General features: G+C 37.5%; 1 protein-coding gene across 7 annotated transcripts in view; it reads left to right on the forward strand.

Moving 5' to 3' along the window:
* PPM1B (protein phosphatase, Mg2+/Mn2+ dependent 1B) overlaps positions 1-28,000 on the forward strand; it is a 61,617-nt gene that overhangs the window by 26,889 nt on the left and 6,728 nt on the right. For all 7 annotated transcript variants that reach the window (XM_017811652.1, XM_017811648.1, XM_017811650.1 and 4 more), the window contains 4 exons: positions 13,631-14,494; positions 15,737-15,854; positions 21,649-21,760; positions 24,951-25,008. In XM_017811652.1, coding sequence (XP_017667141.1) covers positions 13,649-14,494; positions 15,737-15,854; positions 21,649-21,760; positions 24,951-25,008 — 1,134 coding nt within the window. In that variant the 5' untranslated portion in view covers positions 13,631-13,648. The remainder of the gene's footprint in view (positions 1-13,630; positions 14,495-15,736; positions 15,855-21,648; positions 21,761-24,950; positions 25,009-28,000) is intronic.

A 28,000-nucleotide genomic window follows, 5' to 3' on the forward strand; every position in this document is an offset into this window, starting at 1 on the left:
TATACAAAGCACTGTTAATTAATTGGGGGAAGAAATGTAATTTTTCACCACCTAAAATGTGTGCTGACCCAGATTTTGGGGAAGGTATGTTCTCACACAGAAGACTGTACAGTGTCAGTAAAAAAGTTATGTTTTGCCGCTGTGTTGGGATCAGCTTACTGTCTGCATGTGGCTTTTTTCCCCACAAGCTCCGCATTTCTGCAAGAGCACTGATAGCAGCAGTACTGCTTAAATTACCTGTTTTAATCAGTTACAGAAAATCTCTAAATTTCTTGACAAGGTCCCCTGTAGCTTCAGCTCTTGAATCACCTTTTCAAGGGTAAAGGTTGATGTCTTTTTTCCAGGTCAGTGAAAATGTTTTGACTGCTGGTTTTCTATCTTTAACTTTGTCTGACAACGGTGGAGATAACTGGTCATGCTCTTTGTCACCTTCTTCTGAACCTGTGTGTAGGGAACTAAAAGTCAATGTTCTTGTACTCTGACTACTTTAAAAAAAATTATAAATTCAGTGGTATAAAACTATAGTAATGGAAAGAAACCCCACATCCTCCACAAATACCTGTGATAGAGATTGCATATTTTGGTTTTTATGTTTCTGAAAGATTTATTTTGGTTTTTAAGCAGGGACTATGTGTTTTGAAGACTGTCTGTGAAATAGCTTTATTGCATGTGCCCAATCTGCAGAATCATGATCAAGTGAAGGCCTTTCAGTCTTGATTTTGCATTTGGGTGTCTTTGATAGAGGGGCTTGCCACTTGTCAATAGTGGCAGGCAAGAGTCTGGACTGTTGTTATGAAGCAGTCTAATGTGTCCTACTCTGAAGTTCAATAATGCATAGGGTCATAAGTCAGTGACAGGTTTGTGCCAAGGAGGTGGCATTGATTGTTCTGCTACAATGAAAGAAGGGTTCAAACGTGGTTTGTTTTGAGGGTTCCTTTGTTAGTGTTGTGTTGATCGAATGCTCATACTTATTTTGCAGTGATGTAACATGTTGAAAAAAGGCACAACTCTTCTTATACTGTGCCAGTCAGACTTAATTTGAGTGGACCTCTAGTATTCATGTAGCCCAACCCTTGTGTCCAGCTTCCTCAGATTTCTGTGTGAATCAAGAAGTCGTCCCTCAATTATGTTAATAAAGGTGTATTGGTTTACTGTGGTTTTGCAGACCTTATTCTGGTCTTTCAGACCTGTTTGGGAACAATTTATTGATTATATGAATTGATGATTCATTGCTGCCTTATTATCACCAAAGGTTGTCTGAAACTTTCTGTAAACAAATTGAAGGAGGTAAGAAAAATTATCTGAAATGCCTAAATTTAGAATAAGAGAGAACTCATGCCTAGTGACATGCTGCTTCATGCTAATAAGTAAAATTCTTCAGTTTTAATATCAGTAGTGTATCAGATAAACTTTGGTTCTCTTTCTTAAAATCTGAGGTGCTATATTTCTTTAACAAAAACCTGGCTGCTTTTTGTTATATTGATGATTAAGAAGGACCAAGCTAAATTTACACTCAAAATAATTGGTCTCTTACTGAATTTAGAGAACCAAAACGGTGATTCTGCATAGAAATAATTATAAACTTTGGTAGTGAAGGATCACTTTTATACTTGGTCAGTGCTTTGTAGTATCCAAGGGCCACATGTGCATCTGTTCTGAACAGCCCAGTAAAGAAGTGAGAACATTCTTATTGGCTAAGGAAATCTGAGCAGATATGGGCAAACAGAAAGAATTTCAGTTAATATCATAGGATGTAAATCTTGTGACAGTATAGTCGGGAGAGATAAGCAACAGTACTGTGTAGTCTTTGGGTGGTATAATAAAGCCATACTGAGCTGCAGGGTTTGAGTTAAGGACAAAATGTGACTCCAGGATTAATAAGCCTGGACAGGTAATATCTGAATTAACCAGGTAGGCCCATTTCACTGAAATGGCAATGCACCAAATTTCTACTCCAAGAAAATGGTAGAAGAGCATGAATGGTGGCTTATGCAGAGCTACCTTGACTCTTAAAGACTTTAGCCTTCATTCTGGTCCCATGCAGGTACTGGCAGCAGTAGTCTGCTTTGCATTGTCTAGGCCCAGCCTTGTTGTATTTGATGAACCAGCCTGGGTATTTACCTTTCTTATGTATCACTTTTTGTAACTCTGTAACTCAGGTAAACTGTTTGCAGATAACAAAGGGGATTGAATTTCCCAGACTTTGTAGTGTTTAGAGGAAGTCTTGGTAAAGAAACTGAAGTTGTTACCTGAAGACCCAAGATGAGTGACACTAAGTAAGACACTGACTATAGTAGAGTCTTTCTTACTGAGAGTGACGCTGCAGATTTCTTTGGTTAAGTCCCTGGCAGTGGTACAATGTGAACTAAGGGCTGTTATCAGAAGTCACACTAGCAAGCACAAAATTCTGGGTAGTTAACTAGGAAAAGCACTGTATGTTTTTTAAAGTTTTTATTTGGCCACAAAACTATGTGAATTTGACTTCTGCAATTTGAATAAAAGGGAACCTGCCTGATAAAGGTTTCCTGACTAAAAAGACATCAACCTGGGCACTGGTGACTTTGTACTATATGCTGTGATTAGAAAGGCAGATTCAGAGTCCCCTTTCAAGTTTTTTGTGAAGTTCATCTTGAGTATCTGAGGTATGATCTCTAACTTTGTATGTACCAAGCTGCATTCCAGAAAAATAAGAAGCTTCAGCATAGAAGTGTGCAATTCATCCATGAGAGACACATAGTTGCTGCATAAGCTGAGCTTGAAGATCTGCAGTTAGGTTGCTTCACCCATGTTCTAGTAAGATGCAAGAAAACAGAATATGAAATAAACCTCTGAAAAGACCACAAGCATATGTATTTTTCTGGTGTTAACAGCATAGCTCAAAAGGTGCACTCCTGGTGCTCCTTTCTATATTTTCAATCTTTTCTGTTGAAGGTTACAGCCCCCTTGGATCTGCTGTCTAAGCTCTGGCTTCCAAACGCACTGCAGTCAAAGTCACAAAGTTTCAAAATACTAAAGCTAACTTTGCACTTCTTCAGTGGAACAGTTCAAAGAGTAAGGGCAAAAACATCTCAGCCAGCAGTTCTGAAAGAAAAGAAATTGCTGGCACAACGTGGTGGTGAGTAGCTGAGGCAGAGCAGAAGTGATAATGTTTTCAGGTGGTGCTACTGACATTGATTATAGATGTCAATCTACAGTGCTAAATTGTGCCTGTGGTGGTTTTGTAGCTCCAGGCCAGTTTTTAAAGTAGCTCAAGTACATTCTCAAAGTAATGTACATTCTTTGTAACTTGCTGGTTGAAAAGTAGTGGTAGGGAAAGTTGTGTTTTGTTTGTCTTTGTTACTGTTTCTTTTTCCCCAACTGTTGTAACAATGGAGATGCTGAAATTAATTTCAAAACTACAACTGTAGCTTCTAAGCATGTATGCTACCTGATGATGGGGATAACTTGAAAAATTTTTTGAAATTCCTGGTTTAAAAGCCTTTTGGGCTTCTTTCATGATACCCTGGCAGGAAAAGTTTTTTGGTAATAGGCTCTATATTTAAGTTTTATAGTGGTGCTTAATTTCTTTCTGTCAATATCTTTGGTCAGCTGAGATCCTTCCTAAACACAACTCCTATGGCCACAGATTATTTAAAAACAATCCACCCACCCCAAAAAATGAACCCCATATGAATGGGGTAATCACTGTTCTTTTATGTAATTCATTTTTACTTGGAAGTAAAATATTGACATCTTATTCTTAGATTACAATAATTTCTGTTTGACTTTGCCGGTATTTGTGGCTACGTAGTTAGAGTAGTTGTTACAGCCAAGCTTCAAGTAGAGCTCTTGCTCAAAGCTTCAGTAACAGTTTGCCTAATGTAAATTTGTATAATGCCAGCATTTTTAAGGCCAGTAAGTAAGAAGTGAGACCAAGTTTTCTGGGATCAAAAATCAAGATCCTTAAAGCTGATTTCACTCATCAAATGAATTTGCATATAGTATGCATACATTATGCTATGTATTTATACTACGAGTATAGTGATAGTAGAATAATAGTATATTGTAAGTGAACACAAGATGAGTAAAATATCAGTATTTCTTCTGTAAATTGAAGAGGCACAAACCGGGACAAGAGGATCTTTATGAATTTCAAAACTGTCTACAGTGTGTAGACCCATGTACGGCATAGAAGTCTGCATGTGCACATAATACACACTAGTGAGGGACTGAAGATGGAGACAGATGAGCTTTCTACCATGACTAAATTTGGTTTTTTAACTTAAACCAGAGAAGTTATTTCTTCCTGCACTTTCAGTGGGTTTTGAAAATGTTTGTCATAGATGCTCTGATTATTTATTTGTCATTTACATCTTTAATATCTAGTGCAGCATTTTTTCTGTTGAAACGTCATTCTTTTTTTATAGCAGGAGCACATGTGTTTTGTAACAGGAAACTCTGGCGCTGTTTGTTTTCCACGGCACTGACTTATTAAAAATGACTAGCCTGTTGAGTGAATCCTTCTGAGGAAAAGACATTTTACAGTACACTTCTATGACCTAAGCCCAAAAGATTGATGTTGGACCATTCTCATATTATGAAAAGATACATTATTGCCTTTGGGACTGTTGACCATCAAGGTATTAGTTTAGTTCTGATGTTCTCTTTGAAGCTGACATGTGATCTGAAAATTACTTTATAGTATCTATAAGAACTTTGATTATGGCTTTTAGACCTTTGTCATCTAATTATGTGTTGGTTGCTGTTATGGTTTAACCCTAGCCAGCAACTAAGCACCACACAGCTGCTTGCTCGCTCCCCCTCCTCACTCTCCAAGGGGGGATGGGAAAACAAATCATAAAAGTGAGAAAATTCATGGGTTGAGATACAGACTTTTTAATGGGGAAGAAAAGGAAGGAAAAAAATAATGTCCTGCCTGTGTATCCTCCCAACTTCTTGTGCCCCTTCGGCCTTCTTGCTGGCAGGGTATGAGAAGCAGAAAAGTCCTTGAATTAGTATAAACACTACATAGCAACAACTAAAAACATCAGTGTGTTATCTACATTATTCTCATACTGTATCCAAACACAATTCTGTACCAACTAGTAGAAAATTAATTGACTCTATCCGACCTGAAAACATATTGGATTCTATACCATTTGCATCATACCCAGGTCCCACACTTTCCAGTACATCCCAAGTAATCACTATCACCTTTCCTTTCTTTTGATAAATTCACACAGATATCATTCCATGATACTGTTTTCTATTAGTCTGTGGGCCATCCCTCCACAATGTCTGTTGAGTTTATTTAGTCCATGACTTTGGGCTTCATCTATCATGGTAGGAGAGATTATGTGTAGTGTTGGATTGTTTCATGCTAAAGCCATCACTGCTGCACTTATCTAGTTCTGTCATCAAAATATTTGTTCTTCATTAATCTGAGTAATTCTACTATAATATGCTTGATTATTATTTAACAACTGTAATAGCGATGAGTTACAATATTATATAGCAAATAACACAATATGATTCAAATCATTGCCTGTCCTTACCCAGAATCAAATCCCCTTGAGGTACACATTGGACTTCCTTGTCCTTCTGCATTACCCACCATGTGCACCCAGATCCTTGAGCAAGTGCAATCCTGTGGGTGATTACTGGATCTCCTGTGCAGGTCCCTTGACCTTTCTTTGTTTTATGGCAAAATCAGCTTTCAGAAGGATTCAAACTATTTTTTCCCTGTCTCAAAAACTTCTGTTGCTGTATCACCCCACACAATCTTGTCATCAGTGTATTAGGTGTTCTAGAGCTTTGCCTTGTTTGAGTACAGTCTGGATCAGTCCATGGCAAATGGTAGGTCTATGTTTCCACCTGTCAATTCCAGGTATACTGGATGGCCTGCACTCTGCTGCCAAAGGGGTTGAGAACTGCATTAGTGCTATCAGTTGACATGCCACTTGGCTACCTCTGACTCCTCTTGATATTGAAGTTCCAGTGTGTCTGGCACGGCTGGACTCGGAGGGGGCATGACTTCATTCAGGCTGTGGTAGTCTACTGTTAGTCTGCACTGACCGTATGGCAGTGAGCTCTGCTGAAGTGAGTCCACTTGCCTGGGTAGCATAACATCTTCAGTGAAGGGATACCTTTCCTTCATACCTGGCAGGAATTGCTTCCTGGGGCTGAGGGCTTGTACCCCTTTTCCAATTGTTTCGTTAATGCCCTCTTCTGTAGAACAGGATCGCAGATGCTTAGCCTCCCTACCCTCTAATTCCAGGCTACTGGCCCTGTTATTCCAGCATTGGAGCAGCCAGGTGATCATGTCCTTGCCTGGCTGATGGCTGAAATCTTTTTGTGTATACTGCAGCTCACTCAGGGGCTTGCTGTTAACCAAAACATGAGATGGCTACTGTCTCTTTTATGGGTTCTGCCTCTTCCACTGCCTCTTCTTGTGATGGCCCTGCTTCTTCATCCCTTCTAAATGAGCTCACTTCCATATATATCTCTCCTTGTCTATAGGGGGGCTGGTACAGACAGAAGTTGGTGCTTTGGTTTAACCACAGTGTCTGTCACTGGCGTTGGAGTAGCTGCTGTGCCAGTCGTTTTGCCATCAGATCCAGAGGCCTTTTTTGCCCTCAGAGCTACTGTATAGTGTTGAACAGGGCTCAGGAGGCCTGGGCCAAGCCCTAGCACATTGACTGACTTTTATTCTCTCTGGTATTATCTGGGTGACAGCATAGTTTTTCCAGATTTTTTGCTTGTTCAGTGCTGAAGTTCCAAAGCACTGAAGGTGCCCCCTGTCCTAGGCACTTGCCCATACACCCTGCCACTTATTACTGTCCAGCCTCAGGGCAGATCTCTGTATGGCTCTGAAATAGTCATTTACCCCTAAACAACATCTTGAACATGTCCAGAAGACATAGCAATAGGAATGCTAGCTTCAACATCCCAAGGATATTAAAAATTCTCAAGTAATGTTTTAATTAGCCTGGAGGAGAAGGGGAAGATGAAGGTAGGTACCGGTGTCCCCCATGGATTGGGTTTCTGAGGAGAAAAGGTAAAAGTTGTAATTAGTAATAGTTTCCTATAGATGGCTCCCGAAGTCTGGAGATGTCGGCAGTGCTGAGTACAAATACCAGATTAGTTTCATGACCAACAATTTTGTCGTATTATTAGACAGTGTTATGGAATACAACAACATGATAACCTTAGGCCGGTTCCCATGGGTGATAAGCAGCACATGGGGCAATATATACAAGTAAAGTAAAGTATTATGTAATGCAACTTTACGAACAAGCACACCAACTTTGAGAGCAAATACATCACCATTGTGACCAGTGACTAAACTAATATAATGAATGCTTATAACAAATTTCTTCTGATACGTTCTAGTCAGATTTGTTAGTATTTCAACCTGTCGTGCCCTGTGTTGGGCATCAAAAATGATTGTCGTGGTTTAACCCCATCTGGCAACTAGTCACCACACAGCTGCTCACTCACTACCCCAGCTCCAGTCAGATGGGAGAGAGAATCAGAAGAATAAAAGTGAGAAAACTTGTGGGTTGAGTTAAAGACAGTTTAATGGGACAGAAAAGGAAGACAATTGTAATAATAAAAGAATTAAAATATGCAAAACAAGTGATGCACAATGCAATTGCTCACCACTTGCTGACCAAGGCCCAGCCAGTTTCTGAGCAGTAGCCCCTGGCCAACTTTCCTCCCAGTTTATATATTGACTATGATGTCATGTGATATGGAATATCCCTTTGGCCAGTTTGGACCAGCTGTCCTGTCTGTGTTCCTTCCCGAGTTCTTGTGCCCCTCCAGCCTTCTTGCTGGCAGGGTATGAGAAGCTGACAAGTCCTTGACTTAGTATAGCTAACAGTACTTAGCAACAACTAAAAACATCAGTGTGTTATCAACATTATTCTCATACTGTATCCAAACCACAACTTTATACCAGCTACTAGGAAGAAAATTAACTCTATCCTAGCTTGAATCAGGACAGCTACCTTCATTACAGCCATCAAGTAAGTATTTCTGCCTGTCAAATATAAATCGAAATGGAAAGGAACAAGCTTTTCATTTAAAATAGCTGCCTATTTCCCCTTTATGATATAGTAGAAAATCTTGAATATCTGTAACTGAGCAAGAACCATTTGCCAATTTATAAGTAGCAGGTATAGTTGTTTGTTAAACATAAATGCAAGTGTATACACAGATGTGACTTTAAGGCCCTTTACTATACGGCTGATCTAATACCAAAGAAAGTCTTCACTGTAGCTGGAGCAAAAAGGATATTGGTCATGAATTCTTCTTGCATGTCAGAGGACATGACTTTTGTATTTGTACTTCAGTACCTCAAAATGCTAGATATCTTTGGTTTCCTGAGCCTGAATTATTGCTTATGTTGCTTGTATATGAGATAAGGACCTTAGGTAGGATTTGTATCAGGTAGGAAACATCAAAGAATGTATATTGGGATTGTAGAGAAGTAAGCCTAGGGTTAGGTTTTTGCCCTGGGAAATGGATGTCAGCTTTTGTTAGTGACTTGCTGCCCTGAACTCTCTTGGAAATGGCTTAGCTATTGATGTAAAGCTAGAGCAGTAGTTAGAGCCTCTGCTTTAGCAGTGTATTGATCAGATTTAGTTTATTCATTGCCAGAGAGGGGCAAAGGCCAATATTTTCTTCCTTTATAAAGGCCTTCCAAAATCCTTTGAGCCTTGGTGATTATTGGTCTTTGCCAGGCAATAGATTTTTTTAAATTTTAATTATTTGTCTTTTGCCTTTTTCCTGGAGTTGGGAAGACTGTTGGGAGAAGAGAATCCTAGGTTTTCATTCTTGATCTGAATAATATATACAGTTTCAAAGACCAGTGTGTGGAGCGTGGACGAGAACTAAGTCCTTCTACATTTCTGAGAAAGTTTGGGAACTGCAGTAGATAGGGTCATCCAAATTTTCAAAATCTGAACTAATGATTTTATGTGAGGTAAACATTTTCACCACAAGGAAATTAAGTTGTTTTCTCAAACTGATGTGTTACACAATTAAATTTTGTTTTAAAATGAGATCTTTAGAGATGAAATCTCAAAGCTGAAGGGTACTGAATTTTTAAGTTTACATGTATTGGTTAAACCAACTCAATTACTGGCTTGAAGGTGGATGCTTCATCTGTTCTTCTGTTGACTGTTTTCTCTTAAGATTGAATCTTGCTCTACAAAGATGTTTGAGGCTTAATGCCTTGAGTCCCTCAAGAAGTGTTGAGATATTTTGACTGAGTGGAAGCATGATGAAGTCTTCATTAAGAACTTGGACACTGGGAGGGTATTAATTCTTAAAATGTTTGATACCATTTTGGGGGAGTGGTCCATAGGCCCAATGGTAGGCCTTAACAGTTGATAGATGTTGGTAGGCTGGATAAGTAGTTTGATGGTAACCTCAGGAATGGTAATCAAGTCATGTAGCTGGAATAAAGAAACCTTGTGCCTCTCTACAGGCTGTGTGATAACTATCTAGGAATGAGCTTTGCAGAAAAGAACCGTGGTGTCCTGGTGGAGAACAAGGGCAGGTGAGTTGAACATTAGAGAGCAGTGTGTCTGTAGTGGTGGAAGTTTGGGCCGTATTAGAAAAGGTGTATCCGGCATTTTGGGAGGAGTGATTATTTTCCTCTCTTTGGAACTCATGAGGCTGCATCTGGAATACAGTGTGGAGTGTTGGCCTGCCATTACAGGAAAGGCACAGACATAGTGGAGCAGAGGACAACTCTCTTACTTACGGGCTGGAACATGTGATGTATGAGGAGAGGTGAGAGCTGAGTTTCTAGAGTGTGGAGAAGAAAAGGCCAAGCTGTCTTCCAACACTGTAATGGGAGGTACAGAGAAGGTAGAGCTATGCTCTTCTCAGAGATGTGTGTTAAAAGCCTAAGAGGCAAAGGACACAAGTTGATTCCTGATTGCAAGGATTTCTTACTGATTGCAAGTCAATCTCTGCATCCTTTATTAAAGATCTACAGTAGGAAATGGGATATTTCAAACATTAAGAACATAATCTTGAATAGTATGGTTTGTTTTTTTTTTAGTTTCTCACTCCTGAGCTGTAAAAAAGCAAAGCTACTTATGAAATAGGTAAAGCTCTAAGGTATGAAAATGCATTTGTTGGGGTTTTTTTAAATAGTATTTTTTATTTTACATATATAAAACACAACAGTCAATAGTGAACTCACAGGCTTCTGCAACTAGATAGGTTTTGATCTTTTTCCTTACTCAGTCATATGATTTCTTCCACATTTTTCATCTTAAGAACTCAAGATCAAAAGGATGTACTTTACTCAATTAGAGGAGTTTCATAGAAGGTCTGAAGTATTGGAGGTTGTCTGCCATTTATTGGAGGAGGTCTAGCATTTCAGTCCTTTATTACAGTTTTATTAGTAAAAATGTTTTTATGTGCTTATAAAATAGCTTTATATTGTGTGTAATTTGTGAATAGGTGATCATGAGCTATTAGAATCCTTGCACGAGTCTCCTTTACTGATGTTATGTGAACTATTAAACTGTGTGGAACTTGTTCAGCTCTTAACTGAGAACCAAGTAAGGCAGTTCAACATACCAATACAAGTGTTTTCAGTAAACAAGTGAAAATACAAGTGAATACAAGTGAAAACACTTGTATTAGTATGTTGAACTGCCTTACTTTGCTTTTATGACACCATTTGACACAGATTATTTTTTGTTTGGGGTTCTTTTCCAAAGCAAAATCAGATGTTTCCAGAGGAGGGATTGTGAATAGTTTTGGCTGTGTGTCTCCGTGATGAAATACCCTTTGTGTGTCGCTTCCACTGATTTGCAGTGTTGCAAATGCTCTTTTTGAATGAAGAAGGAAAAATAATGATACAAAATAAGTGTGAATAGAATGTAACTTACTAGTTTCACTTGCAAACTGCATACAGTGTGAAGCTTACAACAACATAAGCTGTGTAGCCATTTCGTCATCTTTGCTCTCCTAGGTAATATAATTAGAGGCCAGTGGATGGTAAATACAGAGATAAGGAATAAAGAAAATAGTTGTGGTTTCTTATGTGTGGAATTCTTTAGATAATGTAATAAAATTGAAATGGTGAGGAAGGTAAGGGAAGTTTAGAGTGGCTTGCATGTGTTTGACAGGTTCTTTAAAGTTGTTAAAAGTACAAAAAGTATTTTGGGAAGGTTAGATTGGGGTTTGTATATAAAATGCCCCATTTCAAGAGCAAAAAAATCTCAGAATACTATCTTGGGTGTCACAGAATTCCTTTAATAGCTACATAAGACAGTTTCCTAAGTACAAGACTTGTGTATGGTAACATCAGACTTGATAGCAGAAGATTAATACATAGACAGTTACAATTACACAAGTGTAGAGTTCCCTGATAAATGGTACTACTAGAACTCTTGGTAGTACTCATGACTCAACTGGGCAGGGCAGTTGCACAGTGTTAATTAGCATTTGTACTGTCCATGTAAAACCTCAGTTTATAGAGGCTATTTCAGAAATCATCTTTTCCAGCAAATCTTTCTAAACCTGGAGTCCCATCAGTGTTTTATGCCATGTCAAAATAGATAACTTGAAGATCAGTAAGTAGAACATAGCATAGTACTCAAACATGAGCTGTTTAGATTCTGGCACTTCACAGCTGATTTGGCTTAGCCAGGTGCTTCCCCTACCTTTTTTTTTTTCCTCCCAAAATAAAAGTAAATCAAGTTACATGATGTTCAGTCTCTTACAGACCCACATTCCCCTTTTTGCATAATGTTAGTAGCACTTGAATCAAAGGCCATTAAACCTGGACTAAGACAGTAAAACTAGACTAAAAAGTAAACCAGGTACAGAGTTGCTGCAGTATTTGGGGAAGTTTGTCAAAATTTGTATTAAACTAAGAGTGGGAGACGGTTTAAAGAGGCATAAGCTGTTGAGGCCTCTAATAGTGGGGATCCTCAGCACTTCACAGAGATCACTGAGGTAGAGTGGTAGTATGAAGTTTGAATTATCTGTGTGTAGTCCTGTGTATACTTAAAAGGTGTTCAGATGAGGGGAATGGCAGAACCTCTTTCTGGCCTAGTAACAAACTCTTAAACTAGAACTAAATTATCATGGCTCTGCAGACTTGGTGGGTACTGCTGTGTCAGAGACCTAATGACTGACAGAACAGGGTCAGTCATGGCAGAATTCTCACCAGTTCTTTTTGGATGAAGGTTGCTGTGATTTTCACGTCAAAGGGGTGGTCATTTTTAGCATGATCATGTGGTATCTGAGTTTCTGGATCTGTGTCTTAAAGAATGTATTCTCTGTTAACTTTGTAAAGTGCAAGATAGTTTTTCAGGTCTATATAGGACAACTGAGTCTAATACAGGAAAGGAAATAAGAAGTTCTCTAAGTCTTCAATGTAGATTATTCACATTTTACCTGCAAGCTTGCTCTCTGGAGATGGTTCTTCTCATACATTTTTGAAATAGGTCTCCAAACTCTGAAAAACTTATAACTTTCTGTGGATGATTTTCTTCCCTTAGATAGCTTATATCTCTTGTAATTGAATAAATGTTAACATCAAGACCAATGCATCTCTGAACTTAAAATCTCATGTGACAGTCTTTTAGGGATGGCTCAGGGTTGGGGTTGTTCAGCTTGTTCAGCTTGGTTGGTCTCTCTCTTGGGGAGACCTTATAGGGGCCTTTCAGTACCTCAAGGTGGCATACAAGAAGACTGGTGAGGGATTATTGACCAGGTATAGTGATAGGACAAGGGGTAATGGCTTTAAACTGAAAGAGGGTAGGTTTGGATAAGAGATGAGAAAGAAATTCCTTACTGTGCGGTGATGATACACTGGAACAGGTTGCCCAGGGAAGTTGGGGATGCCTTTTCCCTGGAATTGTTCAAGACCAGGTTGGATGGGGATTTGTGCAATGTGGTCTTGTGGAAGGTTTTCCTGTCCACGGCAGAGGGGTTGGAATTAGATGATCTTTAAGGTTTTTTCCAGTCCAAACCATTCTGTGATTCTCTAGTAAAAATGGAAATGGTGTTATACAAAGGACTAAATATAATTTGTTAAGAAAATCCTGTGAGAATTTTTCTCGTACTGAAGTGGGAATTGCTGCCTTGTTTCCTTTGGCAAATGGTCTATGTTCCCCCTATTGTCACTTTTGGCATTCCTTACAAGGATACAGAAGTAGCACAGTACATGCAAAGCAGTCAGTTCTTATTCATGAACATGAATTTTATTTTCTTCATGTGATAATAAAACTGGAAGAAGAGTAGGAGTGATATGATTGTTATTTTTCCATCATAAATTAATTTCTGCAGAGGATGACAAAATTGGCAGGACTGCAAAGGTACGTGAACTACTCTGCCTTCATATGGAGATACTTTAAATTTTATGAAGTGGTTCTTTGAAAAAGACAGCACCTCACACAAAAAACTCACACTAAAAATGCAAACGGAGGTTGTGAGTTCACAGTTCATTTGTGTCATGTATTAATTCATTTTTCCTCCAACATAGTTGTTGACTTCTGCACATGTACATGCTTTATCACTTGTTTTATAAAGAAGAAAAACAGGAAAGGGAAAACAAAGCTTATATGGAGTGGTGGTTTTATAAATAAGACTTTTCTTCTCTGTTTTCCAGATTCAATATTGCATAAACATGGGTGCATTTTTGGATAAACCAAAAACTGAGAAACATAATGCTCATGGTGCAGGGAATGGCTTGCGTTACGGCCTCAGCAGTATGCAGGGATGGAGAGTGGAAATGGAAGATGCTCACACAGCTGTTGTAGGTATTCCCCACGGCTTAGAGGACTGGTCCTTTTTTGCTGTCTATGATGGTCACGCAGGATCTCGTGTTGCAAATTATTGCTCCACGCACTTATTAGAACACATCACTAACAATGAAGACTTTAGGGCGACAGAAAAACCTGGATCTGCTCTTGAACCTTCAGTGGAAAATGTCAAGAGTGGAATCAGAACTGGCTTTTTGAAAATTGATGAGTACATGCGCAATTTCTCAGACCTCAGAAATGGGATGGACAGAAGTGGCTCAACAGCAGTGGGAGTTATGATTTCACCTGAGCATGTATACTTTATCAATTGTGGTGATTCACGTGCTGTTCTCTATAGGAATGGACAAGTCTGTTTTTCAACACAGGATCACAAACCTTGCAACCCGAGGGAGAAAGAGCGAATCCAGAATGCAGGAGGCAGTGTAATGATTCAGCGTGTTAATGGTTCATTGGCAGTTTCTCGAGCTCTGGGGGACTATGACTACAAATGTGTTGATGGTAAAGGCCCTACAGAACAACTTGTTTCTCCAGAGCCTGAGGTGTGTGAAATTTTAAGGGCAGAAGAAGACGAGTTTATCATCTTGGCTTGTGATGGAATCTGGGATGTAATGAGCAATGAAGAGCTCTGTGAATTTGTAAAGTCTAGACTTGAAGTATCAGATGACCTGGAAAAAGTGTGCAATTGGGTAGTGGACACTTGTTTACATAAGGTATGTAACTTTTCTCCTAGCAGCTGTTCTAAAATTATCTTCTGGTTAGATGGGTACAGATGTTAACAGCAGTTCCTGGCCTACTGTTCCACTTCTTCATCTTCCTTTCCTCAAAGTTCTGTACCAGTTTGACTATATATCCTTGCTGAAGAATATACAGCCTCATCCTTTATGCTTGGAGAGGTGATAGCATTTGCAAAAATAAAGGTTTGCGTATGGTTCCAGCTCTAAACTTTGATTCTGAATACAGTATTTATAAAAGTAATCAAGTCTGAGGAAAGTATTTTGTGGAGTTTTTTGTTCTTTAAAGTTGGGTTGTGTTTATATCTTTTACCTAAAACCAGTGTTGGCACCATCTCCTCCTCAAGGTAGGGTTTGTCTGTCATCTGAAGTGGTGTCCTTAGCTCGTTGTAACTGAGTTGGAGAAGCACTATTTTGCATCCGAGCTTGCTTGAACTCCTCAAATTTAGAGCTTTTTGGAGCAAGTCCGGGTTGGTCTACACATGTTAAACAGGTATACTGCTTCCAGCATTTCCTGAAGAGTGCAGCTCCTACTAGTGCAAATAGAGTTCCTTTGTTGGGCCACAGACCAAACATGCAATTTTGAGGAAAATACTAAAATTCAGAATGGTAACTCTAAAGGGTAAGTAGGTGGTTTGGGTTTTTTTCAGAAATAGGATTGGTTTCCAGCATATACCATACCTGTATGATTGGTTTAAATGCTGTGGCTTGTCTGACCAAGTAGTCAACCAGCCTTGTTAAAGTATGGTCACTCTAAAGGATGGTCACTCCAGTAAAACCGAGCAGTGACTGCATGTTTACTTTCCAAAGTTCTGTCCTAGATCTCTGCAGTTTGTAACGATATTAAAATGTTGTCTTCTGACTTCAGGATGTGAATTGTACCACATAATACTAACTGATGGGTGTCCCCATATGCTTCGTACAAAGGGGAATGCAGACTAACTCCTGAGTATTTCTGAAGGAATTAATGTCACATTCCTACTTAATTGCCTCAGGAGAAGGATTTGTTGTCACAGATGATAGGAACTATCTGGTAGATTGGGTTTACACAGAAACAATATGCAGTGACACAGAAAAAAAAGTTAAGCTATAAACTAGTATTTCTTTTTTTCCCATGTTTATATGTAGTGCTGTATTTGGAACAAGTAAAAATGTGATTAGAGTAGAAAAATGAAAAATAAGATTAAAGGTACTAACTTCTCTTTTTTCTTTGTCATGTAGGGGAGTCGTGATAACATGAGTATCGTATTAGTTTGTTTTTCAAATGCTCCTAAGGTCTCAGATGAGGCAGTGAAAAAAGATGCCGAGTTGGATAAGTACCTGGAATCACGGGTTGAAGGTAAGAAATCCATTTTGTTCACTAGATAGTGAAGAAATAACAATTTGATTGTGATAGTGAGCACAATAGTGTCATAACTATCTTCAGCATGAAAACAAAAACTCTGAAAGCCATTTTCCTGCCTTACGTTGAGTCAAATTCAGACCTGGTTACAACTCTGATTTTTTGTCTGTCAGGAAAAGTGTTTTAGGCCTTGTGCTTAGTTTATCCTGGTATTCTGCAAGCATTTTCTTAATGTGAGTTTCAGGTTTTTTACTGCTGTCTTTACAGGTCAAAACGCAACTACCAAACTTGCAAAGTGTTATACCAGCTCAGTAAACTTTGATCTTGCTAATGTCCTTCTTATAAAATATTAAAGGAGTACTTGTACTATTTCTTCCCTTTCCTGTGAAAGTTTTTGACAAAATGAAAAGTCTGTACTGGGTTTTTGTGTCAATGTCCCAGTAATCTAGATAGTTGATGTAGCAAACCTAAATTTAGATATATATGTAAGAAGGCCTTCAGATACAAGTTAATCTCTAAGCTCACAGCTGTCCTGTGTGGTATCTTTTCCTCTTGTTTAAATGGGATGTAAATTGAAATGGTTTGCTTATTTATAATTTCTGTTGAGATTAGAGAGCACTAATGGTCACTTCAAATGCTAACTCTAGGCATGTTTCTTGGAACTTGGCTTACATCCCAGGCTTCCTAGATGACACTAGTTAAGATAAATACTTGTTACCTTCTGTGTCAGAGTAGACTACAGGAGCTGTTAATGGGCTCTGGGAGAGAGCCAGGAGTAGTTACCTTCTCTGACAGCAGTCAGGTGTGCACAGTGGTTACAGGTTACTATTCCCAGCTTCTTGGTGGCTCCTCTCTGTTGGCAAATAGGTGAAAAATAAATGGAATTGCAGTATGTTTTATTGCTTTCATAAGTGAATGTTAAGATTAATGGAAAGCTGTCAAATAACTTGTGATCAGTGAGTGGATTAACTGAAAATTTTAGCTCTATTGTCATATTTAACTAAATACTACATGCTCCAAAAAACCCCCACAGCAGTGGAGAGTGTGTAGTCTAAACTAATATGTAGTCATTCCAAATATAACTCAAAATGATTGTTTAGCTTAAGTGCTTCAGAGAAATTAATTGCTTCAAAGCTTGAACTTCTGTTGCTTCAGCTCTTCTTGATTTTTTTTTTTTTAATTTTTTTTCTCCTGCATGAGTTCTCTGTGTCATTCAGTGTTCTACTAATTGGACAGAGTGCAAGACCTTTAAATGTCAAGTATTTAGCAAGGAATGATAGTTAGCATATTCGAGGAAATTCTGTCAACAACCGGAGAAAGTAAAGAAAGCAGACTTAAGAAGAACTTGAAATATTTATCTGGTTATTAACAAATTCTATTATTAATAAATTCTATGAAATTGTAATTTTGATACAGTCTTCTTATTTAAAAAGAAAAAGGTTGTTGGACTGAAGTTTTTACCTTACACTTGTGCCTTGAGTATTAGTAGTTCAGAAATTATAGAGAGAAGCTTTAGCAAAATGTTTCAAACCACTAAGCAGCATGAGGAAGATTGTTTAGAAATATGTTGGATTTTTTTAATTTAAAAACCAAAATAAAAAGTGGGAGAAGAGTATCATTTTAAGTGTTGGAGTAGTAAAGAAAAGTTTTGGAAGGTGGGAACTTGTTTTGATCAGAAGAGGACTTCTGCCTTACTCAGTTTTACATTCATCTTTAGACTAATTATGGTCTAGAAAACAGTGCATGAAAGAACTGTGCCTCAAGGGTTTAAACTAACTTAATTCTAAAAATGTAAAGCTTGGTAGATACGTTATGATGTTGATAATATGGATTTGTTTAAAATGCCTTTCTAGACGATGACTGTTCCTTTCAAAAAGGAAATAATGCCCTTTGAACACAGTACGTTAACAAGAAAGACATTTTTCTTTAATCTGTTAAAAAGTTAACAACCCACACGTTATATCCACTTGGTTGATTGCCAATAGCAATTTTATTTATACCTGTAGTAAAAATATTCTGAAAAAAATAAGCTTGTCTTAGAACTACTAAGCTGCAAAGATAGATGTCAAAAATAGAAGCTATGAGTTCTCTTGAATACTCTTGTCTTTCACTAAGTGACTAATATAAATCAGGGCAATATTAGAACTTAATATAAAATCCTTTGAGACTTCCTGAAGCAATTTTAGTTTGATCACTGGTGTTTGTTCTTAATGAATGTACACTATTCAGCATGGACTATTGTTTCTGTTCTTTTGTGGACCTTCAATTTTAAGTTGACTGGACTAATCCATCAAACCTTTTAGGCAACTGGTTTTTTTTCCACTACTGTACTTGGACATTTTAAGCTCTGGCTCGGAGAAGAAAGCTGTGTTTGAGACATACTTTTGTTTGATTTAAGGAAGTGGAAAAAAATATCTGTTCAAAAGCAATTTAATACTTGCACATGTAGCATTTTTACTTTGTATTTGTCCATTCCTAAGTAGCATACTGAGATTCTGTATATTTGTATAATGAGTTGAGTTAGTAGTTCCATGAGATCTTTCTGGAATTATTAAAAGAGAATTATTGTTTCAATACTAGAAGAGATCTTTTACTGTAACAGATTTATTAAAAAGCATATTCAGCAAGTCAGAGTTTACTAGTGGAAGAGATTTCTAGTGGAAGAACTATATACCAATGCTCTTTTGCTAGTTTGGGTCTTGAGGTTGACAGGAGGTGGATAACTACATTCCAAAGCTGCCAGTTCTAGAGTATACTGAAATACTTAATGAGGTTGTAGTCAGTAGCTTGTGCTTGAGTCATTTATGACTGTGAGCACAGCCCTGCTTCTGGTTTGAGTCATTTAATTGGTCAAGCTCCCAAGTAGAATCATAGACCCATAGAATAGTTTGGGTTGGAAGGGACCTTAAAGATCGTGTAGTTCCAACCTCTCTGCCATGGGTAGGGCACCTTCCACTAGTAATACAGGTGTGTTGAACAGTAGTGAAGTTATGCTGGGTCAGTCTTTTCTTACTGCCACTTGCAAATACTACTTTCTCTGTTTTTCTCTGTTTTTCAGAGATCCAAAGTTTGGTCACATAAAGAGAAAACTAGGCACAAAAGTCAGTTCAGTTCTCTGTTATATTTCGGTTTATTTGAAAGAGTATATCAGAGTTGCAGTTAATAACAAACAAACAGAACCCCACAAAACCCACTAAGCACCAACCCCACAAATCATAAATAGGGACATGTGATCAACGTAGGCTTAAACAGTCTTATTAGTAAATACTAAGTTAATAGAGTGAGTTGGATGACGCATTTTACATGTGTGGAATATATACTGTATATAAAACTGATTTGTCATAATAGCTGGACATGACAGGAGGTGCTGGAACATAGAGAACTTGTAATGCTGTCTGGTTGGGGACTTACGTTATATAAAATGGAAATACAATGTTAGCTGAACTTTCAAAATGCCCATCTGTGAGTTAAGTGTTTAAGGCTTTCAGTGAGAAGTATTTTAGGACTAAATGGACTTTCATGGATTTACATATATGATAATATCAGGAAATTATTCTTTGAGTGTTGGAATTATATTAGCAATGCAAAGTTAATTGCGGGATTATTCTTAACATCATAGAGATGACGGTGAAAACCTTGCAAATGCCCATAAATCTGTTTCTGAAAACATGTGGTTTCTTTCTCTAGTGGCCTTTGTCAAGCAAATCCACAGTGCGTATCTGCTAACTGATGTGTAATGAAATAAAGGTTATGCTTGGTCATTTGCTTTGTTCTCGATTTTCTAGTAGGAAGCTTTAGGCTTTTTTCTTTTTTTTTAAGAGAGGGGACAGATTCTGGATGAAATTATTCACTCTAATATCAGGAAAAGAAAAAGATGATGGTCAGTTCAACCAGAATTTTTGATTTGGCACCTTCTAGAAATGGAGAGAAGATGCTCATGGTCCAGTTCAGCACTCCCTGAGAAGTTGTTATACAATATAAAGTAGTAATTTCCAGTACCAAGAAACAGCAGTCCTTAGCTGTGATTGCTTTCCTTCCTTTTTAAGAAGATATAAAAACTTATGCTTCCATTAATATTTAGTAACTTCTTACTTCTGTAGCCTTTCTTCTTATTAATTCTTGCTATTTGTGTACTTTTCCTCTGTACAGAACTAGATGTTCTCTTGATGTAAAAAGTAGTGTATAAAAAGTAGTGTATGCAAAAGGTATGTTTCCTGTCAAATGGGTCTCAGCAAAATTATGTTATACCAGTACAATTACTTCTAACTAGGTAGAACTGTACAAAAGGATGCAGTTTATAAGAGGAGTTGTGGCTAATTTGTGTGAATGTGACTGGAAGAAGTGATCAAAATCCTAAGATTCAGGCAGAGTTATTCAGCTGTCATTTCCTTTGCTAGCCATGATTCATCCTTTATGGATGGATGATAATATACATCAAGTTTCACAAAACAGTGCTTAATCACTTCTAGTAGTAGTGTACCTGTCTTATTCATTGCAAAGATTGTATGGTGCTGGCTTAAAATTGGGACTTAGAAGCACAGTGCCTTATTTGTTACAGGGTATTATAACCATTCTACAAGTGATTGCTATTGGGGGGCTTTCCTACAGGTTTCCCTGATACAGAGTGAGTACCTTGCCAAGCACTTTGTTGATTTTAGTAGTCCTAAGAGAAGCCTGTATATAACTTGCTTTCTAGATAAGGGATAGACATAAGAGAGGTTTAAATACCAGGAAACTTGGGATGAAGGCTATGAAGTAGGTAGGTGATGTGCTTTTCTACTAACTTAAGAAACTCAAATTGTAGCTGCTTCTGGCTTAAGTTGCAGGCTCCAGATCAGTTACTCAGAATATAATCAACTGTAAGAAATTTAAGGGATTTATCTTTGTATAGTAGCCAAGATACAGACTGACTAAATTATTTTTAGGATGATGTTTGAGAGGATTCATTCTTAATCCTTTTGGGTTTTGGCTCAAAGAAAGAGTTTTTATCTAGAACACTGTCTACGGGAAATGGTACTCTGTTCCTTAACTTAGTTGATTTTCAGAAAAAAAAATCCTCTTTTAAAAATACATGATTCATGCATACAACTACAGTTTGTAGATAACTTGGTGAACCTTTTTTGATGAAAAAGAACATGGGAAGATTTGCTTTGGCTTAGGCAGTTCTTTTCCAAGGTAGAAGGACTTACTAGCACTGGACTTGACTTGTGTCATACTTCTGCTTTGAAAATGAATACCATATTTTTAATAATTCCTCATCCCTTCTGTGTTCTGTTTTGGCCACTTAAGTGCTAACATTTTATATCCCTTATATATCCCCTTGCTTGCATGATGGGCATAGTGTTTATGCACTGGAGATTCAGGCCTTTGAGAATACAAGGTGTTACTCACACCAAAGCCTGACAGAATCCCTTGGAAGCATTGGCGTTATGGCATGTAACTTCTGATTATGTGTTGCACTGCAATGGGTAGGTAACTGAAACAGACTCCCAGCTGCTGTCTTTTCCAAAGAGAACAGACTGTCTATCTTCAGGGTATTTTATTCAGTTCACAATCTGCTTCTGAGCTTCTCTGAGAGAGGAAGTCTTGAAGCATACCGGAAAGACAGACTATGGATTTGAATTGCTCTGTTACACCATGCAAAGACTGTTAACCTAAAATGTGAAGAATGTTTTCCTGTTTACATGTAACTTTTTCATAATGTCTCTATTAAAAAGTGGTAATATCTTACGTTTCAATGTCTTAACCAATGGGTGGTATTAATTCAGGACCTCTTCTGTTTTTAAACTAGAAATTATGGAAAAATCGGGTGAAGAAGGAATGCCTGATCTTGCTCATGTTATTCGTATTTTAACTGCGGAAAATATCCCTAATTTACCACCAGGAGGTGGTTTAGCTGGCAAGTGAGTACAGTACTAGAAGTTCTTGAACTGTTAAATTCACTGAAACTCTTTTGTTTAAATATTTGAAAGATTTCTTATTCTAATAGCTATACTCAAATCAAGTTTTTTTTATATTTGAAGCTAGTTTACCTTTTACAGTATATAAACATTTGTATGACTATTCCCATTCCAGAATGATAAGAGGAAACACATTGTTCATATTCTGGTACATAACCTCCTAGTTAACTATTTCCGTATGTCCATTTTAAAAAATAAAAATAAATGTATTCTTGGCTTTTTACTTCTTTACATTTGTTAAGAGCTATCAATAACTTAATGGGAAAATCAAAATACCAGATGAGTTTTCCTGATGTCATGTCCTCCCAGCCATCTAGTGTCCATTATAAGTTTGGGACAGTACTTACTTGCTGAACAAACATGCTCATAAGAAAATTGTTTCTATTTGTTTAGTCTGAAACTGAATGTTATATAACCAAGAATATTGAACTAGTATATGCATTTTACAAGTTAATTGAAATAAATATTCAGAAATTACATTGGTTTTCTGGAGAGGCTAATGGTGTTGTTCTAGAAATTTATAATGTAAGGATTTTAATGAAAATAATTTAGAGTTGCATATACAATTGTTAATCTAGAATTCCCCAGAGAGTAGGACTCATTATTGTTCCCTGGTGTAGATCATGTTGTTTCTGGAATATTTGTATTTTGCAAAACATGAAGTCCTGTCTTTTGAGCATTTGTGTATACATCTATTTTCATTGCATGCACTTATTAATAAGCACTGTTTGCCATGACTATATCTTTCTGGCCTTGAAAGTATCTATATGTTGTGGGCCTCTTTCTCCACTTGTGTGCATTCCAGGCATTCAGAGAAGATGTGTGTGCCTCTCCTTATTGGTGCCTCCCAACTACTGTGTTTTGTTGTTTTGCTCATTAATAACTGCATCATGTACTGCTTCATTATTCCAGAACCTTTGCATGTAAAGTCTATTTTAATTTGTTATCATCCAGATTACATTTTTTCATGGGCTTGATTGAGAATTTGCCTTTTGATGCCTTTCTCTCCATTTTATATTTAAAGTCCCTTGCCTTCAGGGAGTGTATTTGCAGTTTCTTGCAAGAGAATATCATACAGTATTAAGTAACTTGTTCTTGGCCTCCAAACTTAGGACAAAGACAACCAGTGACATATTTAAGTTGACTTTACTTGCAAGATTGAGCTCCTAAATGGAAGTCTTGAAAAAAACCACTATTACACAACGCGAACTTACATACTGTCTAACTTAAAATTTTTGTCCTAACGAGAGAATGTTTTTTGTCTTGAGGTTTTTATCCTATGATGTTACCAGGTCATGAAGAACTTACACTTTGTCCTTCCATTTGAACTCTAAGACCTGGCTCAAACAGGTTGCAGAAAGAGCTTGTCTGTGGCTGACATCCGTGGTTTTAGCACCACTTATAGTTGCTCCCGATGTATGTCGGAGCTGAAGAAATGCGTGCAATGTTACTGTGACCAGGAATATGTTTGCAAACCTTAGGAACCTCTAAAGTAGCTCCGCTTCTGTTGGTGTTATATGCTTCTTGAAAGCTTCTCACTTGTATAGAAGCCCCTACTGGCTCATTCTTTGAGACAAGAGGTCTGCAAGTATCAGCTCTGCTGTGGTCACCTGATGGTGCTGTTTTATCCTTTAAAATCTTACTCTCCAAAGACTGGCTTCTGACTTGACTCTGATCTTCTTATAACTTCAAGTGCTGCCTCAAGAATGATCATTTGTTGCTGAAGTAAACAAAAGTCCCGAGCAACCCTGGCACCTGGGTGTTAGTACCACTCAACATCTTGCCTCCTGAGTTTTACCATCAAAGGAAAGCATGGAGAAATACACTGTTCAAGGAAAGAAAAGTGATTTTAAAAGACTGAATAAGTCCCAAGGAGCTGAGTTTCAAGTCTGATTTAAACCCTCTGGCTATCTGCTGCTTCTGTGGCAGCCTTGCTTGGACTGTCCTGGTGTTTTCAGTTACATTGGTGTGAGGTGCTAAATATCTGTAGTACAGATATTTGGTCAGAATTGTGCCATTCCTCCACCACTAAATGTGGAACTAAGTGGAGAGAACCATTTCCCGTATCACCTGTGAAAAGATTCAGTTTCTTTTCTCTAGGAAGATCTTCCATCAAGGCTGATGGATCCCATACTAGCTCAGCCAAGCAACCTATCTAGATTTCTTAAATATGTTAAATATGTTCAGAAGAAACCTCATCAAATTTGTAGCATCCTCATTATTCTAGGCTAGAAAGTTCTGTCTCATCAAGAACCATCACTATGTAGTTGAGACATTTGCTGCTGTCTTCATCTGATACCCTTGTGCTCTTTGTTTGGAGGGTTCAGCAGTTGGTGCTTACTTGCATTCTGTACGACAGTTTTTCTAGATCTTGACCACTTCCAGACTTAGGAGTCTTAGTTCATGTAGCAGTTCTTTTTTGTTGAAACTGTCAGTAACTTTGATCTTATTTATTATAGTTGTTTGAATGTATCCCAGATTTAACTTTGATTTGAAGGTGTAGGTACATAACCTTTTTCTCAGAAGTCTGTTTATACCTTGGGTTTTATTTTCTGTGAAGCTTTTTGTGCTTATTTTGCCTGTCTGTGAAGGTCTGGCCATAAATGGCACTGCCAGAATTAGTCTAGTTAGTGGCTTTTGGGATCTGATTTCTACAGTGTGAATAGACACTAGACAACACATCTCAGAGGCTGTATATTCTGGGCACCACACTTCAAAATATGTAATAAAAATGTGGAAAAACAGAGCTGTCTTCAAGTTCCACATCAGAAATAAGGCATGAAACCCAGCCATCTTGAAGAATTTTGTTAAAATTAGCAAAATATAGATTTAAATGTTACTCTTGGCAAAATCTGAGTATGCAACTCTAAAGACATAAAGAGATAGACCATGGGGAGGGTAAGGCAAGCAAATGTTTTACTTTGCTTAGTCTTTGCAAATCCTGACCAATTGCTAGATCCTAAAATATCGTATTGAAAGTGAGTAAAGACACTGAGAGTGGGCTTCATCTTTTTAAAAGGCAGGTTAAAAGAAAAATATCTTCAACACTTTAAAATGTCTGCCATGCTCAAACTTTTCTCGTTGTTTTGAAATCCTTTGTTGTGCTTAACTTTTTTAAAACTTCTTTTTTTAGGCGTAATATTATTGAAGCTGTGTATAGTAGGCTGAATCCACACAGGGAGAATGAGGGGGTAAGTTCTCATTTTGATTGCTATATCTCTTTGTTAATGTGAACATCAAAGTAGTGTCATACTTGAAGCAGAAGTGTACATCACTGTCAATAAAGTGTTATAAACACAGGGATATGTATGGTAGCATACTGGTAATTTTTACCTTGCTTTGGATGGATTTGATATCCAAGTTCATCCTCAAAAAGACAGAAAAATGACACCCTATTCTGAAGGCTTTTTAAACATCTAATTGACTGTTTTCTCAGTCAAACCTCTGAGGCAAAAGTGCAGGGTTTTTCTAAATTATAGTTCATTATTGTAAGAAATTATGGTCAGCAAATTCATTACTTAATTAACCATTATGGCTACTGTCCAGAAATCTAGTACAAGAGGGGGCAAACACACTTCCTGTTGTCTTCTCTATGTGTGGAAGACCTTGGTACACTGAATATAATAGATAATGAGACTAATATTGAAAATTATTTTTTTTTTTTTAGCATTTAACTATCTTTTCATATCCCATATGCACTGATCCAAGGAAAATGTAAAGTGATTTTAGTTTACGTCAGTTCTGATTTCTGAAATGGCTTAGATTTCCTAAGTTGAATTTTAAATAGTGTGTTGAAATATGGTTTACTGTACCTTTAAGCCTGATTATTAGGTGGCTCTTAGTATAAATGAGTAATAACTGGTGTTCCTATCAATTATGTTTAAATTTCTTTAAAAACTGTGGAAAACTGAAGAACCGATAAAAAACATCAATGCTTGTACACTTTATTTTCTGTACAGTTTATGCAAAGTGATCTGTGAAAGTACCATTCATTTTCCAGTAAATCCTTTGTAATATTTTTTTCTTCTGAGATGGCTACAAGGCCCTCAGTCAGGTAATCATTACAGTGAATGGTGTTGAGGAGATGTCAATTGCTACTTGAAATACCTCAGAATTATCAGTTGTGCACCTTGAGATTGTAAATACAGTCTCACCACAATTATCATTGTGTCTTTCCCATTGTCATCTTCTCTTAGCTACCTATATTTGAATTATTCTCTGCAGTTAGAAAGCTCGGGTGGGTGGAAGGGCCCACTATTCTGTTAGAGTACAAATCGAGAAGAAATCTCTAGCTTCTTAATTTTACCAGAATTTGTTCCTTTTTGTAGTTTGAAAGTGACAGAGTATACATTTTTCATTTTGCTTTCAAGAAACTGTGCAACAGTACCCCAAAACAAGCTAGACAAAATTTTCCTCTTTTCAGCTTCTTTAGTCCTTCAGGAAACTCTGCACCTCTATCTGCCTGCTACTTCTTTTTATATTTAGCCAGAACATTTCCTGCTTTTTGGGGAAAGGTTACTGGTTTAAGTGGTTTATTTAAAAAGAACAGCCTAGGCTTTACAAATTGATTGGTATTTTAAGAAAAAAACCTAAAAGTTTGTTTAATGATTACTTTTTAGAAATGTCATGTGCCATTGTTACATTTATGATGCATCCAAGTCCAAATTTACTTTTCAATAGCCATGCAAGCTTGCTGAAAGTCCTAACATGCAGTACAGCAGCCTTTTGTCTATTGGTTCCTTTCACAAAATGTTTGTGCATCATCCATTTTAATTTAGTAAAATGAGTTAGCTGGCCTAAATATGCATTTTACTCATAAAAGAATATACCATTAACAGCTTTGACTTTTTTTGCCATTAGGATCCCTGGTAGTTGGATTGGCATTTAATTTGGCTTCTTTAATAGGAGATGTGAACACTACACTCCAGTCTGCTTTGTAAACTTTTCTTATGTTGATATATAAGTGCAAATCTGAACAACGATGTTTTATATAGACTGGATTAAATTTTAGTGTGATCTTGTGATGTCATTTGCCAGTCAGCACCTTTTCTTCTTTCCATCCCAACTGTTATTGACCCAGAGCAGTTTGAGAGGATGATCTGCTTGGTAAAGGATGCAAGTCCTGTTTGCACTTTCCCAACAAGTTATCTTGCCATCCTTGAAGTGGATGAATTTAGTGGGCCTCATTTCTGAGGTGATGGAAGCATGACCTCCTTGCTGGTTTTACTCAGTTTCAGGTGTATATGTGGTGATCTTGTAGCCTTCTGAACTGAATGCTCTAGTGCCTGGGGAGGGTAAAAGGGAAGGAAGCTGTTCAGTTACTCAGCATCAAACTCTTCAGAATGTCTCCATGCGTGGTAATGTTGCTACAGGTCTCACAGTTTAACAGAAAGCAAAGATAAGAAAGAAACATATAGTACATCTCAATGATGACATTGCCAAGTGAGATTGAAATGTAGCTAATAATGCCCCTGTTTAAACCAGGAGGAAGCAAGAGCAGATCTTCCTATGAAAAATTAGGAGCTAGAGACAAGGATGCTGAGTCTGCAGAGCACAGAGGGGCACTGACTTGCACTTGAGTATCTTTCCCCATGTGTAGTTAACAGTGCACACATGTCAAGTGTGGGTGTTGTGCAGAATACTGCTGTTACTAACTGGAAGGGAAAGTCTGCCTGTAGCAGCCATGTTCATCTTACGGTTGTAAATAAGGCTAGAACTATTTTTATTACTTGGCAAGATAATGTAATTAGTTGCTAAAATATTAATGCACATGTGTAACAATTAAAAATCCCAAACAAGCACAAAACCAACCGCCTCAAACAATCTAATTAACTTTTGCAATTGAGAATATGACTTCCTTCTAAAAAGTATACTTTTTAGCATTTTACAATTTAAAATAGTTACCTATGAACTGGATCATAATAGCTTTGCAAATAAATTCTTAGAAAGTGTATAAATTAAAACCAAGCTTGTATCTCTTTCTAGATTGGCTTTGTTTTACTCAGCACTAAATATTTGAGGTAGTTTTGTGCTTAGAAAGTTTTTTTTGTCATCCAAGCTAGGGACTGTAGATTAACTTCTTTCTGTTCTTCACATGTGCCTTTTATGAGAATCCTTAACATGGAGCCTAAATAAGGAGATGTTGAATAGAGCAAGATACTGAGAAGTGAAAGGGTCCTTACT

This window comes from Lepidothrix coronata, unplaced genomic scaffold (assembly GCF_001604755.1).
Source record: "Lepidothrix coronata isolate B3197 unplaced genomic scaffold, Lepidothrix_coronata-1.0 Scaffold33, whole genome shotgun sequence".
Lineage (NCBI taxonomy): Eukaryota > Metazoa > Chordata > Aves > Passeriformes > Pipridae > Lepidothrix > Lepidothrix coronata.